General features: G+C 38.1%; 1 protein-coding gene across 3 annotated transcripts in view; it reads left to right on the top strand.

The window, feature by feature from the left end:
• TMEM245 (transmembrane protein 245) overlaps positions 1-19305 on the top strand; it is a gene marked incomplete at its 3' end in the record, with an annotated part of 97494 nt that overhangs the window by 39548 nt on the left and 38641 nt on the right. For all 3 annotated transcript variants that reach the window (XM_082696872.1, XM_082696871.1, XM_082696873.1), the window contains 4 exons: positions 1917-2021; positions 8642-8724; positions 11671-11761; positions 19181-19279. In XM_082696872.1, coding sequence (XP_082552998.1) covers positions 1917-2021; positions 8642-8724; positions 11671-11761; positions 19181-19279 — 378 coding nt within the window. The remainder of the gene's footprint in view (positions 1-1916; positions 2022-8641; positions 8725-11670; positions 11762-19180; positions 19280-19305) is intronic.

Genomic DNA, 19305 nt, shown 5'->3' with positions numbered 1-19305 from the left:
GTATATGGCTTCTGATAGGAAAATTCTACCCTGGTTTAGAAACATAAAGTTTGATTTTGTAATATTGATATACATAATGTGTTTGTGAATTCCATGTTTTATATGTTAGAAATACCCCCACTTAAATTTAGATACATTTTCTAAATCATTATTTACATTTTAAAAACATATTTCAGAATAGACATTTTTTAGAAAATTGGGGCTCCCAAGTTATTTTTAGCAATTATAATTTGTGAATACAAATCTGGTCTTAATTCTGAAGTTATTTATGTTTGCCTGTTCAAATATATATTTGAGCTTTTACCATGTGCCACGCACTGTCAGGCTTGGGAACTACAAAGAAGAAGAATAGTAGCTCTTTCCTCAGGAAACTGTCTTAAGAACTATTTAAGAGTTGGTTTCTGATTGTGCAACTGGAAAGTTTCAATTGATTTTAGAACGTACATTCAAAATATGACATCTGACCTTCCATATCTTAGAAACTTGATACTACTTTTTAAAATCTCTGTATTGTCTTTGATGCTTTAGTGGCATGCACTGAAAATTAACTCTTCTGTTTGAAGCTATAATTGTCCAGATAAAAGATGAACTTTTTATCTTTGAGTTCACTGCAGCATTGATCTCTTAGTGATAGTATCTTTCATGAAAGATAAGGGAGTGCAAGCTTACAGCATGGAATGGAAAATATTTTAGAAGTCCTGTTTTGTTTTTAACCACCATTCTTTGCTCTTGTGTGTTTAACTCACTGGAGGTATAATTCAGATTTAAATTAAGACTAACTTATTCAGCAATGCTGTAGCTTATGCAGGGGTTGAGGAGTGCAATGTGGTGTTTCAGTAGTCATCAGTCTAATTGATTTTATTTTTGAAATGTTACATGGTAGCTTTGCGTGGGAGGAATTGTAGAAATCTGTCATAATTATTATATATTCTGAAAACAAAATTTTTTAAAAATGTAAGGTTATGTGTGATTGTGAAAGATGAGAGAAGTTATACTCAAAATATAGCATTTAGGGAGAGCTGTAATTTTATTGATTAAGGAATTGATTAAGGAATTTATTGATTAAGGAATAACCATTATAGTAATGATTATTCTTTATTTACAGTCAATTTGTCCTAGAGCTTATGTTTTAAAAAGAATGGATATTTCAAGTAGAATGTCAGATTTTAAAAAGTATTTTGTTATGAAATATTTCATATATAAAAAGATTTAAAGAACATCAGTGAGTTTGGCCTCCAGCTTGATAAAACATTCCCTGTATAATTAAAGCCCATTTTGTATCCCTTCTAATTGTGCATCTACCTGCTGATCTCCCCCCTGCCCCCGCAGGGTTGTATTCTGAAATTGATATTATCGTTACCTTAACCTTAGATTCTTATTATTACTGTTTTTGTAACCTTAGTGGCATCAAAGGGAAAAAATATTTTGAATGTAATTCCTATTTTAATTTGCTCCTATTTTATTTGTATAATTTAGGGAATACCTATTTTGTAAGGCATACTTTTTCTAAAGCTATGTATTTGCTAATTGATAGTAAAATTCCAGGAGATAGAGGTCAGCTAATATACTATCATTACTTCGTTTAAATATTTTATTTCGTTTTGAATATTTACCAGATTATAAATTACAACTTGAAATGTAAATATACCATTGTGTGAGAATTCAAACATAAATATGTTCAAATTGACTGCCTTTCTTAGATAGGACAATAATAAACTTTTTATATAACAATAGTAATTAATGCTATTAGTTAATTTTCTGAACTTGCTTACAGCTTTCGCTGCTTTAATCATTATGCCGTAGTTTGATTTGCAATGCTGAATATTCTATTTTGTCTTAATAATATTTGGATATATATGCATTTTTATTAAGTTATGCTCAGAAGATGAGTAATTCTCTTTTTCCTTTCTATGCAGATGATCATCTGGTTGGAGAAGATGTTAGACAAAATAATAAGCATTTTCATCATTTTTTTGTTAGTGATAGGAACTCTTCTATTAGCTCTACTCCTGACTGCAAAGGTAGAGTATGACAGTTACTATTGCTATTAATAAACTCTTGTTGGAATTTTAATATGCAGGGGTGCATGGGTGGCTTAGTTGGTTAGAAATCTGACTCTTGGTATAACCTCAGGTCTTGATCTCAGGGTTATGAGTTCAAGCCCAAAACTGGGCTCCATACTGGGAGTGGAGCCTACTTAAAAAACTGTAGTATGTACAAGAAGCTGGCAGAAGCTGGAAAGCTTTCTTTGCTTATAAATATATATAACAAATTATTTAGATTTTTGCATTATTAGTTTTCCATGAATTTGTCTACTTTTTTTTTTTATGTGCATTTTTATTTTGTTTTTAGCAAACTCCTCAAAAGTGATCACAGAAGAAATGATCACAGATAGTGAAGAATAAATGGCTTCTTTTAAATGGGAGAACTGTGATCTGGTCTCATGAGTCCTAATCTAGTTAGTTCCTTGTTTACTAGCTCAGAATTTCTTGATTAGCTCCTTCCCTTCTTGTCCCATTGGCCTTTCTCTAATATACCATAGAACCTTTATATCTCAATTTCTAGGTCCTTCTAGCATACACTTCCAGTTTTTTCTCTTCTTAGTTTGGACTGCTGTAATAGAATACTATACACTGGGAAGCTTAAACAACAAACATTTATTTGTCACAGTTCTGAAGTTGGGGAGTCTCAGATCAAGGTGCCATCACAGTCAAGTTCTTGGTAAAAGGTACTCTGTCTGGTTTAGAAGTGACCGTTTTCTTCTTGTACCCTCACATGGGGGAGAGAAAGGTCACCTCTCTTGTGTCTCTTCTTATAACAACACTGATACCGTAATGAGGGCTTCCATCCTAGTGAACTAATTACTTCCTAAGGCCCTGTCTCTTAACCATCATGTTGGAGATTTGGATTTGAACATAAGAATTTTGAGAGGATACAAACATTCAGGTTTTAACACCCTTCTTTGTTTAAAAAAAAAAATTCTCTAAAGTGCAGCTAGAATTTTCTCTATAGTGATGTATCTTCTTGACTTTTAAAATAAATTCTTATTTATCTTAATCTTTATCTGAAGTCCCCTGAATTTGTCATCCTAGGTTTTGATATGTTACTTTCCAGGAAATGTGAAGTTTATGTGAAATCATGGATATGAAAAATTTTCATATAGTGCTGTAGAGATATGTTATCAGTAGATAATCTGATATGCAGAATTTACTGAGGGATTGCATTGTTTCTTGCTATATGAATCTCCACTTGGAAGTCCTGTTCTTAGTTATTTTTAGGCTCACTATGTCCTCAGTCTCAGCTCGTAATAACTTGCTCTCTCCATATCTCTGTTTCAGTTTCTATGTAATTCTTATCTGTTCTCGGGATACTGATCATGTATAGTCACTTATATAAACTGTATAGACTTGTTTAGAGACCTTGTTTTGTTTTTGCTACATTTTGCCTAAACCTGCCATTATACATTCTTACCTTCTATTGTAGTTCTTAGAGAAACCTTATAACACTATGAGCTTCCATTTTTCTTTTTCTTCTCTCCTGCTCTTCCATTTCACTTTCCTTTCTGTGCTTCTTGGCAGAGGGTCTTCTTGACTGCTCTTGTCAATTCTTTTTTTTTTTTTTTAAGATTTTATTTATTTATTTGAGAAGGAGAGAAAGAAAGAGCAAGCAAGAACACAAGAACAGGGGGAGGAAGAAGCAGACTCCCTGAAGAGTAGGGAGCCCAACATGCGGCTCGATCCCAGGACCCCAGGATCATAACCTGAGCCCAAAGCAGACACTTAACTGACTGAGCCACCCAGTCTCCCCTGCTTATGTCAATTCTATTCATTTTTCATATCCTTTTTTTTTTTTTTTTCCTCAACCCATGCTTCAATGAGCTTTTGCTTTCCTGAACTTGGATAACATGTATTACTGAACTACTTTTTTGTGGTCTAGGACTTACACAAACTGAGCTTTTGAAGGAAACTTATTGGTTATCTAGTTTATTCTCCCAGCCAATAATGGGATTCTCTAACACCATGAAAGTATCTCCACTTGAATGTCTAATAGCCATCTCAAATATAACATATCAAAAACTGAATTTCAGCTCTTCCCTTGCTTGTGTGTTCTCCTCCTGAAAGTAAGTATTTTGGCGTAAATGACCACTCCATTCTACTTGCTTAGGTGAAAAGCTTCTGAGTCATCCTTGACTACGTTCTTTCCTTTTTGTTATCCACATCCAGTCTGTCAGAATTCCTTTTAGGCTTCATCTTTGGGTAATAACAGGGCAAGGATGTCAGATAATTCCTTCCCACAGAAAGCAAGAGCAAAACAGCATAAAATTATTAAAAATACTGGGAAGCCTGGGTGGCTCAGTCAATTAAATGTCTGACAACTCAGTTCATGATCCTAGAGTTCTGGGATTGAGCCCTGTGTTGGGCTCCCTGCTGAGCAGGGAGTCTGCTTCTTCCTTTCTCCCTGCCCCTCCCCCTGCTCATGCGCTTTCTGTCTTTCTCTCAAATAAATACAATCTTAAAAAATGATTAAAAGCACTGTATGAGGGCATTGGAAAACCATCAGCAGGAAACTGTTGGAAAACCATCAACAGGAAAAACTGTTAATGAAGCTGGTTAGGCAACAGTCTGAGGAGTATTTCCTCAGGAAAACCTGTTACTGAAGCTGGTAAAACAGGTAGTTTGTGGCTTTCGTGTTTGGAGTTTTACTCATTCTGCCTAGCTTGGGCAACAGAAACCTGCAGCTTTTCCTGTGGGAGGTAGGAGACTTGGTTTGGGGCTGGCAAGAGAGCAGCTATAAATTAAAGGGAGAGATTCTGGAAGCAAGAGAACCATGAAGGGCTTAATTATAAGAAGATTAATAAACCATACATCCTAAACTGGTATCTGGGAGACTCCATGGAGCTCTGTGCACTTTGAAAGCTTGGAGAATTTGCAGATTGGTTGTGCCTTTGATTGCATTTCTCAACTCACACATCTTAGGCTACAGATCATGAAGATTCCTATTGTGAGCATGATTTTTGCCAAAATCATTTGCTGACTGCTAAACTATGCAGGCTCAGGGGAAGGCTTTAGGCTTTAAAAAATAATAATAAAATAAAAAACACTGAGCAGAAACATGAGTGACAGGGAAGGCAGATTTGCAGCTTCACTACAGAAAGTTAATCGCTTACTGAAACAAGCAACAGTTCTCAGAAGAACAAAACAAAATCCAGAGTTGCTACAACACATTTTTAAAAAAAATTTTTTTAACCAGAAATTACTAGACATAAAAGAAACAGGTAAGTGTGACTTGGAGGGGAGAAAAAGCAGTCAAAGAAAGGGATACTTAAGTAGTGCAGATGTTGGATTTAGCAGCTATTATAAATATGTTCAAAAACTAAAGGAAAGTATGCTAATAATGTATAAATAAATGCAGATGCTCAACAGAGAAATGGAGACTATAAAACAGAAATCCTAGAGCTGAAAAGAGCAATAACAGGAAAAATTTACTAGATAGGCTCAACAGCAGATTTGGTATCCGGGGAGGGGAAAAGAATGAATTTGAAGAAAGATCAATAGAAGGTTTCCAATCTTACGAACAAAATATTTTTAAGATAGTGGATGAGGAAAGACTCAAAGATTTGTAAGATGATAGCAAAGATTCTAACAGATATGTAATTGGCCTCCCAGAAAGTGAAAGGAGAAAGAGAAGAGTGGAAAAAAATATTTGAAGAAATAATGGTCAAAAACTTGTCAAGTTTCGTGAAGAGCAATAAAATAGCCAAGAAGCTCAACAAATGCTGAGTGGAATAAATACATATAAAACAAAACCTAGACACCCATCATAGTCCAACTACTGGAGGCCAAAAAGATTAAAAAAAATCTTGAAGGAAGCAAGAGAAAAATTACACATCATACGCAGGAGAATAATAAAACAAGTAATAACTGACTGCTCATAATAAACAGTGAACACCACATGACATTGGAATGACATATTTAGCCTTGGGAAGAAAACAACTAGTCAGCCAAGAATTTTATATTTACTGAAACTATTTTTTTTAAAAGATTTTATTTATTTATTAGAGCATGCACACATGAGAGTGAGAGAACAGGGAGCCTGAGGTGGGACTTGATCCCAAGACACTGGGTTCATGACCTGAGCGGAAGGCAGACACTTAACTGACTGAGCCACCCAGGCGTTCCTCTGAAACTATTTTTTGAAAGTAAAAGCAAAATAAAAGTATTTCTAGATAACCAAAACTGAGAATTAGTTAATAGCAGACCCAGAGTATAAGGAATGCTAAAGGAATTCCTTCAGACTGAACAGAAATGACTCCAGAAATAACTTATATCCAAAGGAAAGAATGAAAAGCACTTGGTAAACATGTGGATATATATAAAAATTACATTCCTCCCCCCTTGTCAGTTTATTTAAACAACAGGACTATTTAAAGAAGAGTAAAAAAGTAAAAAACACTGTATTGCAGAGTTCATAATACACATACATGAACTATATGTGTAACCATAGCACAAAAAGACGACTTGGAAACAGAATTATACTGGTATGAAGTTCTTATATTTAATTGGAAGTAAGTCAGTATAACTTGAGGTGGTTTATGATAAAGATGTGGTTGGCTTGAGATGAATAGCAACCATTAAATTTTAGAGAAACTAAAATGCTATACTAAAAATAGAATTGCTTTACACAGAAGGCAGTGAAAGAATAAGAATAGGGATGAAACAGAAAGCGGATAGGAAAATGGCAGACCTAAATCCAGTCATGTCAGTGGATATATTAAATATGAGGTAATTAAATAATCAAATGGCAGAGATTTTCAGTCTGGATATAAAGTAGCAAGTTCTATGGTATCTATAAGGGGTTTACCCTTGAAATTCAAGCCATAAAAAGACCGATAATGAAAGGATGAAAAAAAAGATATACCACACAAACTGCAAACATAAGAGTTATAAATTATATTAATATCAGATAATGTACTTAAATATTACTAAAGACCAATAAGAAATGAGGTCTTTCCGTAATGATGGGGTAATACTGCAGTAGGATATACCGATTTTTTTTTTTAAAGATTTTATTTATTTATTTGACAGACAGAGATCACAAGTAGGCAGAGAGGCAGGCAGCGAGAGAGAGAGAGAGGAGGAAGCAGGCTCCCTGCTGAGCAGAGAGCCCGACGCGGGGCTCGATCCCAGAACCCTGGAATCATGACCTGAGCCGAAGGCAGAGGCTTTAACCCACTGAGCCACCCAGGCGCCCTGGATATACCGATTTTAAGTGTGTATGTTCTTAACAATAGAGCTCTAAAATCCATGAAGCAAAATATTCAGAATTAAAAGGAGAAATAGACAAATCAGCGATTTTAGTTAGGGATTCAGTAATACTCCTCTTGCAGTAATTGAGAGAATAAGTAGATGCAAATTAGTAAGTATAAAAATCTGGAAATATCAGCCAATGTGAAGTGACAACAGCAGAATCATGTTCTTTCGAGTAAACATGGAATAGCTAGACAAACCATATGCTCAATATGCCTCATTTAAAAATAGTAAATATAGGGCCACCTGGGTGGCTCAGTCCATTAAGTGGCTGCCTTCAGCCCAGGTCATGATCTCGGGAAGTAAGGCCCAAATCGGCTCCCTGCTCTGTGGGAAGTTGCCTGCTCCGTCTGTCCCTTCCCCTGCTCATTCTCTCTTTCTCCAATAAACTTTTTTTTTTTTTTTTAAAGATTTTATTTATTTATTTGACAGACAGAGTAGGCAGAGAGGCAGGCAGAGAGAGGAGGAAGCAGGCTTCCTGCCGAGGAGAGAGTCTGATGCGGGGCTTGTTCCCAGGACCCTGAGGTCATGACCCAAGCCAAAAGCAGAGGTTTTAACCCACTGAGCCATCCAGGTGCCCCTCCAATAATTCTTTTAAAAAATAGTAAAATATAGAGCATGTTTTCTGGCACTAGCTTGTTTCTTTTTATCCTTCTCTCTGTCTCTGTTTTTAATTTAGAAAGGGGGAGAGTGGGAAGGGCAGAGGGTGAGAAAGAATCTCAAGCAGACTCCATGCTGAGTGGGGATCCCGACACAGGGCTTGACCTCCCAACCCTAAGATCATGACCTGAGCCAAAATCAAGAGTCTGTCACTTAACTGACTGAGCCACCCAGGTACCTCTGTCCTCCTTATTTTGTTTGTTATTTAGCAAGGTAAATTCTGAGATGCAGTTTCAGCTGGTTTTTTGTTTTGTTTTACTCTAAAACTTTACTAAATTCTTTGTTTGATGTCTCACACTGCGTCATAATTGTATAAGCTCATGCAGTGTTGATAAAGCTTATGTATACTGTAGACACATAATGTGTGTGAACTGAATATATTTACCTATTTGTCTTGTGTATGGGTATAAATATTTGAATGTATCTTTTTATGCAATTTTTCCTGAAGTTGTTAAGCTTGAAATCAGAGAGCTAGTGTGTACTTTTTATTTTCCATAATGAGGGTCATAGGACATTATGTATAACAGCTGTTCCGTACAAGTTTCTAAATTAATTGGAACTAAGTGTATAATTATTTGACTCAAAATCATTGTTCCAATAACAGTGTAGAAAAATAAATGTTAAATTGGGCTTATTTTTTATTGAGATTCTTTTCTCTCCTATCCGTAACACAGGTGCATCAAGAGAGTGTACACATGATTGAAGTCACAAGCAATTTAATTAATGAGACTCTAGCAAATCACCCTGAGTGGGCAAAGTAAGAATGTTATTTTGGCAAAAATAGAAATGGATGCCCTAGGTTTAGTATCTGTTTTCACAAAATGATCTTCATTGATGCAGCTAATTGGGAAGAGAGATTTGATGAATGTTGACATTTTTGCATAAGAATGTCATGTTTTGGGGGATGGTGGGAGAGAGATGTACATAAGATTTTGGGAACAGTTTATGGTCAATGCCTTTATATTTGAAATGAGATTTACAGTTTATAATATGTTTATGATTTGCAAAGCACTTTTACCTACCGTGTGTCCTGTGTTCCTCACAGTGACTGAGGTAATTGGAGAGACTGTCCCCATTTCATACATAGGAAATCAGGATCAAAAGTTAAGCAAATTGAGATAATCCCCCAGTGGCAGAGTTAGCAGTGCTTCCACCTTGTATCTTTTTTTTTTTTTTATTTTAGAGAAAGAGCTGCGCTAGAAGAGGGGTAGAGGGAGATAGGGAGGGAGAGAATCCCAAGCAGATTAGCAGCTGAGTGTGGAGCCCAATGCGGGGCTTGATTTCACTACTGTGAAATCATGACCTGAGCTGAAACTGAGTCAAATGCTTAACGGCCTGAGTCATCCGAGGGCTCTCACATTGTATCATTTTGGAGGCAAGGTTGGCAATCTATGGCTCAGGGTGAAATCCAGCCACCTGTTTCTGTAAAGTTTTTTTTGTTTTGTTTTGTTATATTTTTGTTGTTGTTGTTGTTTTTTAAAGATTTTACTTATTTATTGGTTAGAGAGAGGGAGAGCACAAGCAGGGGTAATGGCAGGCAGAGGGAGAAGCAGGCTTCCCACTGAGCAAGGAACCAATACAGGACTCCATCCCAGGACCCCAGGATCATGACCTGAGCTGAAGACAGACACTTCACTGGCTGAGCTACCCAGGCGTCTCTGTAATTTATCAGGCCTAGTAGGCACTTGTTAGTCATTAAAGATCTATTCAAATACTAATGTGAATTCTCATACTTTAACACTCGAGGTTATAATTTTCCCCATAAAATGTCATACCAGATAATTGAAAATATTCAGCAGTTCCTTCAAAGCACTGATGAACTAGAATAATTTAAAAGCTACTTAATTTTTTCCCAAATCCCACCTCTATTTAAAGATCTCAATTTCCTGTTCATATCTTCATACTTAGATTATTACATTTGTAATCATCTCTAAAGTTTTGTCTTAACTTGCTGAGAAATATTTGAGAATTTGCCAAATGTTTCAGAAATACTTTATTTGGAGTATAGGAAGAACTGGTTAATATTAAAGATTGAAACCTTACCAATTTGAAGTTGCACTTTCTAATGTATCCAGAATGTCTGGAGGATGTTGTTTATCGAGGGGACATGCTTCTGGAAAAGATACAAAGCACACTTGCTGATATTGCGCAGTCACAACTGAAGACAAGGAGTGGTACCCATAATCAGTCTCTTCCAGACTCCTAGAACCAGTATATACCAAGTTGTTAAGCTTGAAATCAGAGCTATTTCAGTGCCATTAAGAATTCGGCATCAAACTTAGATGTAAGCCTTACCAACAGTTACAGAAACATTAAGCACCATGACACGTTACCTTTTTAGCTATTTTTAAATAGTCTTCTATTTTCACTCTTGATAAGTAAGCCTCTAAAACTACGATTGAACCAGCTTTAAACCATCATTATACCATCATTTTTTATTATTGAAATGAAATTATTGAGGTAGATATTGCATTAATGGTTATAATTAAACAGATGTACTTTAAAATTCTTAAAAAAATGTCTTTTTCTTTGGTTGAAAACAAGTACTTTCCTAGGTATCATTACATTTTGTTAGTGACAGTTGGCTTTCTCTTTAGGACCATCTTTCTCTCTCTCTTACACAAATACACACGCAAGCTAGCTATCACTTCCAATTTACTATATAAAGTACTACAAGGATATAAAACCGCTGTAAGTCGAGAACGTTGTGTATTTGACTTGACTCTTTCCCATAAGCCAGCTTTGTAGTGTGTGTCATAGTTAGGCCTCAGGAAGGTTTTTAGTTACTGCTTGCCTTGGCCTTTGGGCATCACTCGTGGATAGTTGAAATCAGGACTATTCAGTTTGTGAATGTCAACATCTGTAGTGTACAACCCTCTGAGGTACAATTTAAAGAATGTATGAGGGGTGCTTGGATGGCTCAGTTGGCTAAGGGTCTGCCTTTGGCTCAGGTCATGATCTCGGGATCCTGGGATCAAGTCCTGTGTCAGGACTCCCTACTCAGCGTGGAGTCTGCTTCTCCCTCTCCCTCTGCCCTTCCCCCTTCTTGTGTGAGTGCTTTCTCTCTTTATCTCAAATAAATAAATAAGATCTTAATAAAGAATACATGAAGATATTTCTCCTTCGGAAAGCACTAGGCATATGAAACGTGTTATTGATTAAGGCAGATGATACAGCCTGCTTAACAGGATAGTGGGAAGGCCGTCTCTCATGGCATGAAGAGAAGTTTTTTCTTTCTCAGTTTTTTACTCAGTTCTTAGATCAACGTGTATGAGAATCACTTTCAGAGCTCATTAGGGTCCTGGTTGCTGGGCCCCAGCCCTGTTTCTTTTTCAGTAGGTCTGGACCTGGGCCCAAGAGTTTGCATGTCTAACACGTTTCCGAGCAGTTCTGATGCTGGAATAAGGCTGGTGCTGAATAAGGCAGATGATCCAGGATGTGTATGGGCAGAGAAACCAGGCAGAGCAGAATGAAAGGGAGGTTGTGGGGAAAGTGGGTCTAAAAGCTAAGGAGAGCTTGAACAGTCTCTCAATTGGTAGAATTAAGTGTTAGTCAAGGATTCCTGCATGGGATTCATTTGTATCCTTGTGTGATGACTGATTAGTAATTTGTCAGTTACTGATTGTTTAAATACATGGACTATTGACATAGTCCACTAAAAATGTATTAGTTTTAATTTTTTCTTTCTTTTATTTTAAATTAGTTGGCTTCCTGAGGCACAAGTAGTCCAAAGAGCCCTCAATTCTGCAGCTAACAACGTGTACCAGTATGGAAGAGAATGGATAACACACAAGGTAAGAGAAGAGCCTCTCTCTGCAAGGTCTTCATTGGTAGGGGCCTCCCTTTGATGAAGTGTAAATGGAGATTCTCTTTAGAACAATTTCTGTTTTTGAAATATGCTTAAATCTACAGGTCAACAAGAAACATACAATGAAAGTAAACTTTCTGGAAGATTGTATTTAACGGTGCTAGTAGCCTGAACAGAGAGGTTGGTCCTTTGCTTCTTGCTCAAGGTAGATACTCATTATTTGTGCTCTAAGACAGAATGATCATTAAGATTGGGTGGTCAAATAAGACTTTGTGGAGAAAGAAATGGTTGTTAGCAAATATTAAATATTACTAGCTGCTGGTGACTGTCGTTGGCAGTTTCCAGTTTGTTTCATTTAATCTTTCTAAGAAATTTGCAGTAGTCTAAATTGTTTGGCCCATTTTGCAGAGGAAGAAACAGGCTTAGCAAGGCTAAGTAAATTTCCAGTGGTCATGTAGTGAATGGCAGAGCTTGGTTTCAAACTGAAGACTGCTTGTAAATCCCTTGGTTGTTTCTGCTGTAGCCGCTGGAAGAGCACGACTGAAACTGGGCTAGGTGCTTTGCTGTGGCACTTGAGATAAACCATAAAGGACTGAATGATAGGTTTTCAATAGGAGTGTTCATGTGAACCAAGATATGGAGGTGGAAGTGTGCTTGAGGAGATTAGCTTGTCTGAAGCTTTGTGGAAGGAAATGAAGGATAGAGGATAAGGCACAATTACTGCAGGTAAGGGTCCGTTTCTGTGATACAAATGTGGGATTACCCTCCCCCCACAATATTACCTATGGGAAAGAAGGTAATTTGGAATTTTAGTATATTGAAGTAGTTAGGAACATCTACGGATTAACAACATTTGTTGCAGTGAGATGTATGTTCAGGAAAAAAGTATTGGTATATGATTCCTTGTTTAAAATTCAATAACAGGGGTGCCTGGGTGGCTCAGTGGGTTAAGCTTCTGCCTTCGGCTCAGGTCATCATCTCAGGGTCCTGGGATCAAGACCCGCATTGGGCTCTCTGCTCAGAGAGGAGGCTGCTTCCCTCCCTCTCTCTGCCTACTTGTGATCTCCCTCTCTGTGACAAATAAAATTTAATAACAAAAGTCTCAAAAAGAAAGTTATCTTAAAAATTACAGTGTATACATGTGTATAGTAATCTAACCTAAGAATGGAATTGTGGTTGAGTAAAAAGTTAAAAGAAAGATCTGTGTAACTGATTTTCTTGAGTCCATGGCAGGTGACCTAATCGAATGCCACATGGAAGTCTTTAAAAGATAAGTTTATGGGTATAGCTCTCCTAACTATCATAGAAGATCCAGCCAGCCATTGCAAAAGCATTTTAGACTTCTAGAACCGTATTGGCTGACTTACTCTGTTGAAAGCAGAACATTTAGTTTTTTTGGTTTTTCTATTTGAGTTCTGGAATTCTTAACCTATTTGGGAAGAGCTGGAGAAATGTGCCTAAGATTTTATAGAAATAACTTTCAGATTAACTTAGAAGTTATGTTTGAAACCTTTTACCCAAGCCTCGAAAGGAAAGACAGTTGAAGAGAGATGGGTCTTGCTAACAAAGGTTGTGACATATTCATCATCCTGATTTGGAAGGCAGGGGGATAGTATCTAAAACCAATCATTGACTATCCATTGACTGATGAATGGATAAGCAAAATGAGGTATATCTAAATGGTGTAGTATTATTTGGCCATAAAAGGGAAGGAAGCACTGATACATTCTACCATGTGGATGAACCTTGAAAACGTTATGCTGAGCAAAAGAAGCAGTCAAAGTAGATACGTATGATTCCATTTATATGAAATGTCCAGAAGAGGTATATCTACAGAAAAAGAGAATAGAGTAATGTTTTCCAAGGGTAGGGGAGATTTAGTGAATTTAGGGAGTGATTGCTAAGGAGTATGGAGGTTCTTTTTGGGGTAATGAAAATGTTCCAAAATAGGTATTGGTGATGGTCACATAGCTCTGAATATACTACAAGAAACAATTGAATTGTACACAGAAGTGGGTGAATTATAAGGTGTGTGAATGACCTCAATAAAGTTGTTTTTTAAAAAGAACCATTGAGGCTCCTGGGTGGCTCAGTTGGTTAAGGGTCTGCCTTCGGCTCAGGTCATGATCCCAGGGTCGTAGGATCAAGTCCCACAATGGGCTCCCTGCTCAGCTGGGAGCCTGCTTCTCCCTCTACATGCTGCTCCTCCTGCTTGTGCTCGCACCCTCTCCTTCTCCCTCTCTGTCAAATAAATAAATAAAATCTTAAAAAAGAAAAAACCCTAAAAACCATTGAAATTGTAGAAGTTGAAATGTAGAAATACTAAGATTCCTTTATTTATTTTAGAATTTTAGAGAGAGCAAGCTCAGAGTGGGGAGGGGGAAGGGAAAAGGGAGGGAGAGTGACAGAGGGAAAAGGCGAGGGGGAGAGAGAGAATCCCACCCAGGCTTCTTGCTGGAGTGGGGAGCCCAGTGTGGGGCTTGAGCCCACAACCCTGAGATCATTACTGGAGCCAAGATCAAGAATTGGATGCTTAACCTACTGAGCCACCCAGGTACCTCTGTAGGGCTTGATTTTCTAATAAGCTCAGATCTCAACCAACTAACAATCATGAGAGAATTGGGTCCCAAGAGCTAAAGTATAAAAAGGGATAAAGCTAGAATAAGAGGTCATACTCAGAAAAGGTAGAGTTTTTTAGGGTATGTGTAGGTATGAACAGAGAAGGTTTCTGTCTACCTGCCCCAGTCTGCCTTTTCAGCCTTATCTCTTATATCCTCCATGCCTTATAGTACCCAGATTTGCTACTTTGCTCTTACTCAAATCTAGTTTACTTTCTTCATTGGACATCCTTGTTTGAGCTAACCTTTCTGCTTAATAATGTTCTTTCCAAAATTTATACCTAGAGGTGCTGCCCTGAGACAGTAGGAAAATTAGTCCTGAATGGGTTTTCACTGCCCCTTCTCCCATGCCTAGAATGAAGGAAGTGACAGCCAATCCACAAATGTGCCAGGCACTGTTCTAAATTCTGGGGAAAAGCAGTAGACCAGAAAGAGTTGCCACCCTCCTGGAACTTATTCTGAGAGGAGGAGGAGACAGACATGAAACATGTCAAGAAGTAACCATATTTGTTCTAGAAGTGTTGTGACCAGGTAATGTAAAGTGACTCAGAGCAATGCCTTAGCTAGAATGCCAGAGAATGTCTCTGAGAAGGTAATGCTTTCACCAAGACTGGGAAAGGAATGTTTCAAGTTGAGGGCATAGAAAATTCCAAGGCTCTGAGGTAGCATCAGTCTTGGTTGAAGGAAAGAAAGAAGGCCAACATGGCTGGAATGGGGGTTGTAGTGACAGGATGGGCCATAGGGTGATGATAAGAAGTTGGGATTTTATTTTAGCTACAAAGATATATATGGATTTAAAGCAGAAAGGGACATGACCTGATTTAGGATATTGAAAGCTCATTCTGGCCTCTTTATTGGGAGTGATGGGCAGGAATGGAGAAGGCAGGGGTCTGGCTAAAAGAATATTATTCCAGTAGTCCAGGGGAGATGTTGATGACTTGGACTAGGATGGTAGAGGTGGGAAATGAGAGAAGTGGTCACATTTGGTATATACTTTTGAGGTGGATCTGACAGAAATTATTCATGGATTGGATACGGAGTGAAAAGGAAGGAAGTTTTTGGTTAGCCCACCTGGAAGGGTAACCACTGTGCCACTGTGCCACTTCCCGAGGTGGTGGGGGTGGGACCGGGGAGAGGCGGGATTACAGAGAAATGGAGCTGTAGTTCTGTTTGGGGTGTGTTAAGTTAGAGAACCCTAGCAGATATCTAAGTCAAAGCATCAGAAAAGGCCACTGAATGTACATAGATGGGGCTCTGGGGAGATGGTCTGGGCTGTAGGTGGAAGTTCGAATGTTGTCAGATAGTATCTGTCACTCTGCCCAGCAGGAGAGATGAGCTGTGTTCGTTTGGTAGGGCTGCCATAACAAAGTACCAGAGGCTGGGTGCTCAGACAACAGACATTTACTGTCTTATGCTTCTACAGGCTGGAAGTCCAAGATCAAGCAAGGTGTTGTGGGATTGATTTCTTTTGAGGCATCTCTCCTCAGCTAATGACTGTGTCTTTTTCACATGGTCTTCTGTCTGTGTGTGTCTGTCTCCTAATCTCTTTTTATAAGGACACCAGTCATACTGGATTATGGCCCACCCTGATGGCCTCCTTTTAACTTAGTTACTTCTTTAAAGACCTTGTCTCCAAGTACAGTTACATTCTGAGGCACTGGGGGGTCAGGATCTCAATGTAAGAATTTAGGAGGGACACAGTTGATACTATAACATGGCCAAAGGAGACAGACAGAAGAGGACCAAAGATAGATTTCTGGAGCACTTACGCTTTTGAAGGTCCCAGAAGCAAGCCAACAGAGAAGATTGAGGAGGAGTAGCCTGTGGGAGGAACCACCCGTGTCTGTCGTAGAGGCTGAGAGAAGATACTTCAAGAAAGACTTGGTCTGGGTGGCTCAGTGGGTTAAGCTGCTGCCTTCGGCTCAGGTCATGATCTCAGGGTCCTGGGATCGAGTCCCGCATCGGGCTCTCTGCTCAGCAGGGAGCCTGCTTCCCTCTCTCTCTCTCTGCCTGCCTCGCCATCTACTTGTGATTTCTCTCTGTCAAATGAATAAATAAAATCTTAAAAAAAAAAAAAAAGAAAGACTTGGTCAGGTGTGGCAAATGCTGTCAAGGTTCCAAGCAAGATGAGAACAGAGAATTGCCCATTGATTCCCCATCCCCATGTTATAGAGGAGGTTATTCGCCATAAGTGAGCACAGCTCTCAGATGGCATCCTGCCTACTCCTAGTTAGTGCTTCATCGTCTTCCATATGCAAAGAGCATCTCCTACACCACTAACAATATCTGTGCTCTGGTGAGTCCTCTGATAGCAGTGCTGTTGCCATCAGGCCCCATGCTCTCTCGCCTTGTCTTCCTTATGGCTTGTGCTATATACTGTAACATTAAAACAAGATGGTGTTCTAGGTCTGTGATGTTCTGCTGTGGTTGGCAGCACCACAAGTTTCAAATGATGCTGAATCCTGCCTTCAAAGTTGTGGTGTTGTAGAGTTACTCACTGTCGTGCTGTGATAAAGGAGATCTGGGTTTGAGCTAGTGCTTTATTTCAGCGAAGGCCACTGTGCCAGCGCCTAGACTAGGGGCTTTTCTGGTTCAAGAAGGATCTCAGAAACTGAGCAGACAATGGCAGAAAGAGTTGGTAGTAGGAGGTCTGTGAGTATCTGACTGTCATGCTACTTAAAAGACAACTTTCAAGTAATTAAAGGAAATTAGACTGGGGTAATTGTGACTTATATTTTGAGCGGTTTGCTGTGTTAGGTGTTCTTTGTTCATAGGTTTTAGATACTGTAGTTGAAAGAGTATTAGAGTTTTAGATCCTGCCTCTGCCAGTTAGCTGCCTAACCTTGGGCCTGTCATGGGTCCTTTCTAAATTTGCTAACTCATCTTGAAAGAACAAAGGTGATAAAAACTTTTTTCTTCCTAACTCTTGGGGGTTTTGTAAAGATCACATAATGTAAGGGAAAGTCATTTGTAAATTGTAAAATACTATGCAAAGGTAAATGGTTTTTATTATATTCACTCATTTGTGTTTGGTTTTTGAATAAGTAAAATATAAAGGAAAACCTTGGGCAGATATTTTTGCATCCAATATGTCTAAAAGCTGGTTCAGATATCTGTAAGGACAGTGTCAAGAGAGCAAAAGGTGTGGATAGGACACACAAAAGAAAATACACATTGAAAACCAGCATGGAGGAATGGTCACTCTTGTAGCTGAAGAAGAAAAGTAAAAATAATTAGCTCTAGTTTTACACCAATTAAATTACCTAATAGCTTATCTGTCCATAAGGCTTTGGAAGAATTGGTTTATTCATACGATATTGGAAAATATTAACTGGTACAATCCCTATAGAAGACTGTTCAGCAATGCATAGTAGGAGCCTTTAGTAAAGTGCCTCTTTCCTCTGATTCTTGAACATTTATCTTACTATTAGTAATAAGAAAAAAATTGTGTGCAAGGATGTTCAATGCAGTGATACTTGTGACATTAAAAATTGGAAATCATCTCTGTATTCCTTTATCGGGTAAAATAATACCCAAACTTAATGAACTAGGGTGCCTGGCTCGCTTATTTGGTAGAGCGTGCGACCTTGATCTTGGGATTGGGAGTTGAAACCCCCAAGTTGGGTGTAGAGATTACTTAAAAATAAAAAATCTTAAAAAAAAGAAAAACTTATGAACTAAAATGGAACCATTAAAAATGAAGATGAAGGTTAGTGATGAAGAATTCTAAATTATATCTATAAATGGGCAGAAAGTTGCAGAAGATATGGAAAAGTAGAAACACTTATGCTAAGAAAGTGAGACTACAAATTAGTATTTATCTTTTAAAAAATGCCTTTGAGGCACCTGGTTGGCTCCAGTCGTGATCTCAGGGTCATGGGACTGAGCCCCTGTGAGTCACTGCATGGGGCATGGAGCCTGCTTAAAATTCTCTCTCTCTCTCTTTCTCACTCTCTCTCTCTCTTAAATAAATAAATACTTTTTTTACTGTTATGTTGTGGTTTTAATAACAAAACATGGGGTTTTATAATGAATAATTGTCCTCAAAGTTATCTTGTCTCACTGTACTTGATTCCCAGAAACACCACCAGTCTAATTAGTCATAATTCTGAGACCTGATGTCTCTCAGCAAACTATAGGAAATATTTGTGTTTATAGCTATGGTCCTAAAATTTTACTTAAAGTTCTGTGGTAATTTTTTTTTTAAAGATTTTATTTATTTATTTGACAGAGAGAGATTACAAGTAGGCAGAGAGGGAGTCAGGGGGCAGGGGCAGAAAGCAGGCTCCCTGCTGAGCAGAGAGCCCGATGTGGGGCTCGATCCCAGGACCCTGAGATCATGACCTGAGATGAAGGCAGAGACTTAACCCACTAAGCCACCCAGGCACTCCTAGTTCTGTGGTAATTCTTACACTGGTGATAAATGTAACATGAGCTTTCTGTGTAATAGATGAACATTTGAGCCACATCCAACAGACTTTTCTCTGAGCAGATAAGCCTTGCTAAGTCAGTGATCATGGCTTCATATGTACCGTTCTCTAACAACCTGAAGTAACCCCCTCAGATACCCAAAAATAGAGAGAAGCAAAAAGGCAAGAAAGGCAAGGAAATTCGCTAGGAATATTGAAGAGTAGAGTTTAAGAAAAGATCATAAGGTGACTAGAGGCCGTTAAATAATCTGGAACATTTTAGTTTGATTTGGAACAAATGTAAAGACCTAGCATGAATTAATTTTACTGGATTTTTGTCTGAAATATTAAATCAGATCATATCTGTATCTCTTCCAGCTTCATAAAATTCTGGGAGATAAGGTGAACAATACTGCTGTAATTGAAAAGCAAGTACTAGAACTTTGGGACAGATTGTATCATTCTTGGTTTGTAAAGGTAAGTTATTTTATTAGAGGATTTCA

The sequence above is a fragment of the Mustela nivalis genome, assembly GCF_964662115.1.
Source record: "Mustela nivalis genome assembly, chromosome: 13".
Taxonomy (NCBI): Eukaryota; Metazoa; Chordata; class Mammalia; order Carnivora; family Mustelidae; genus Mustela; species Mustela nivalis.
Note: the sequence above shows the minus strand (reverse complement) of the source record. Positions and strands in the feature narration are given on the sequence as shown.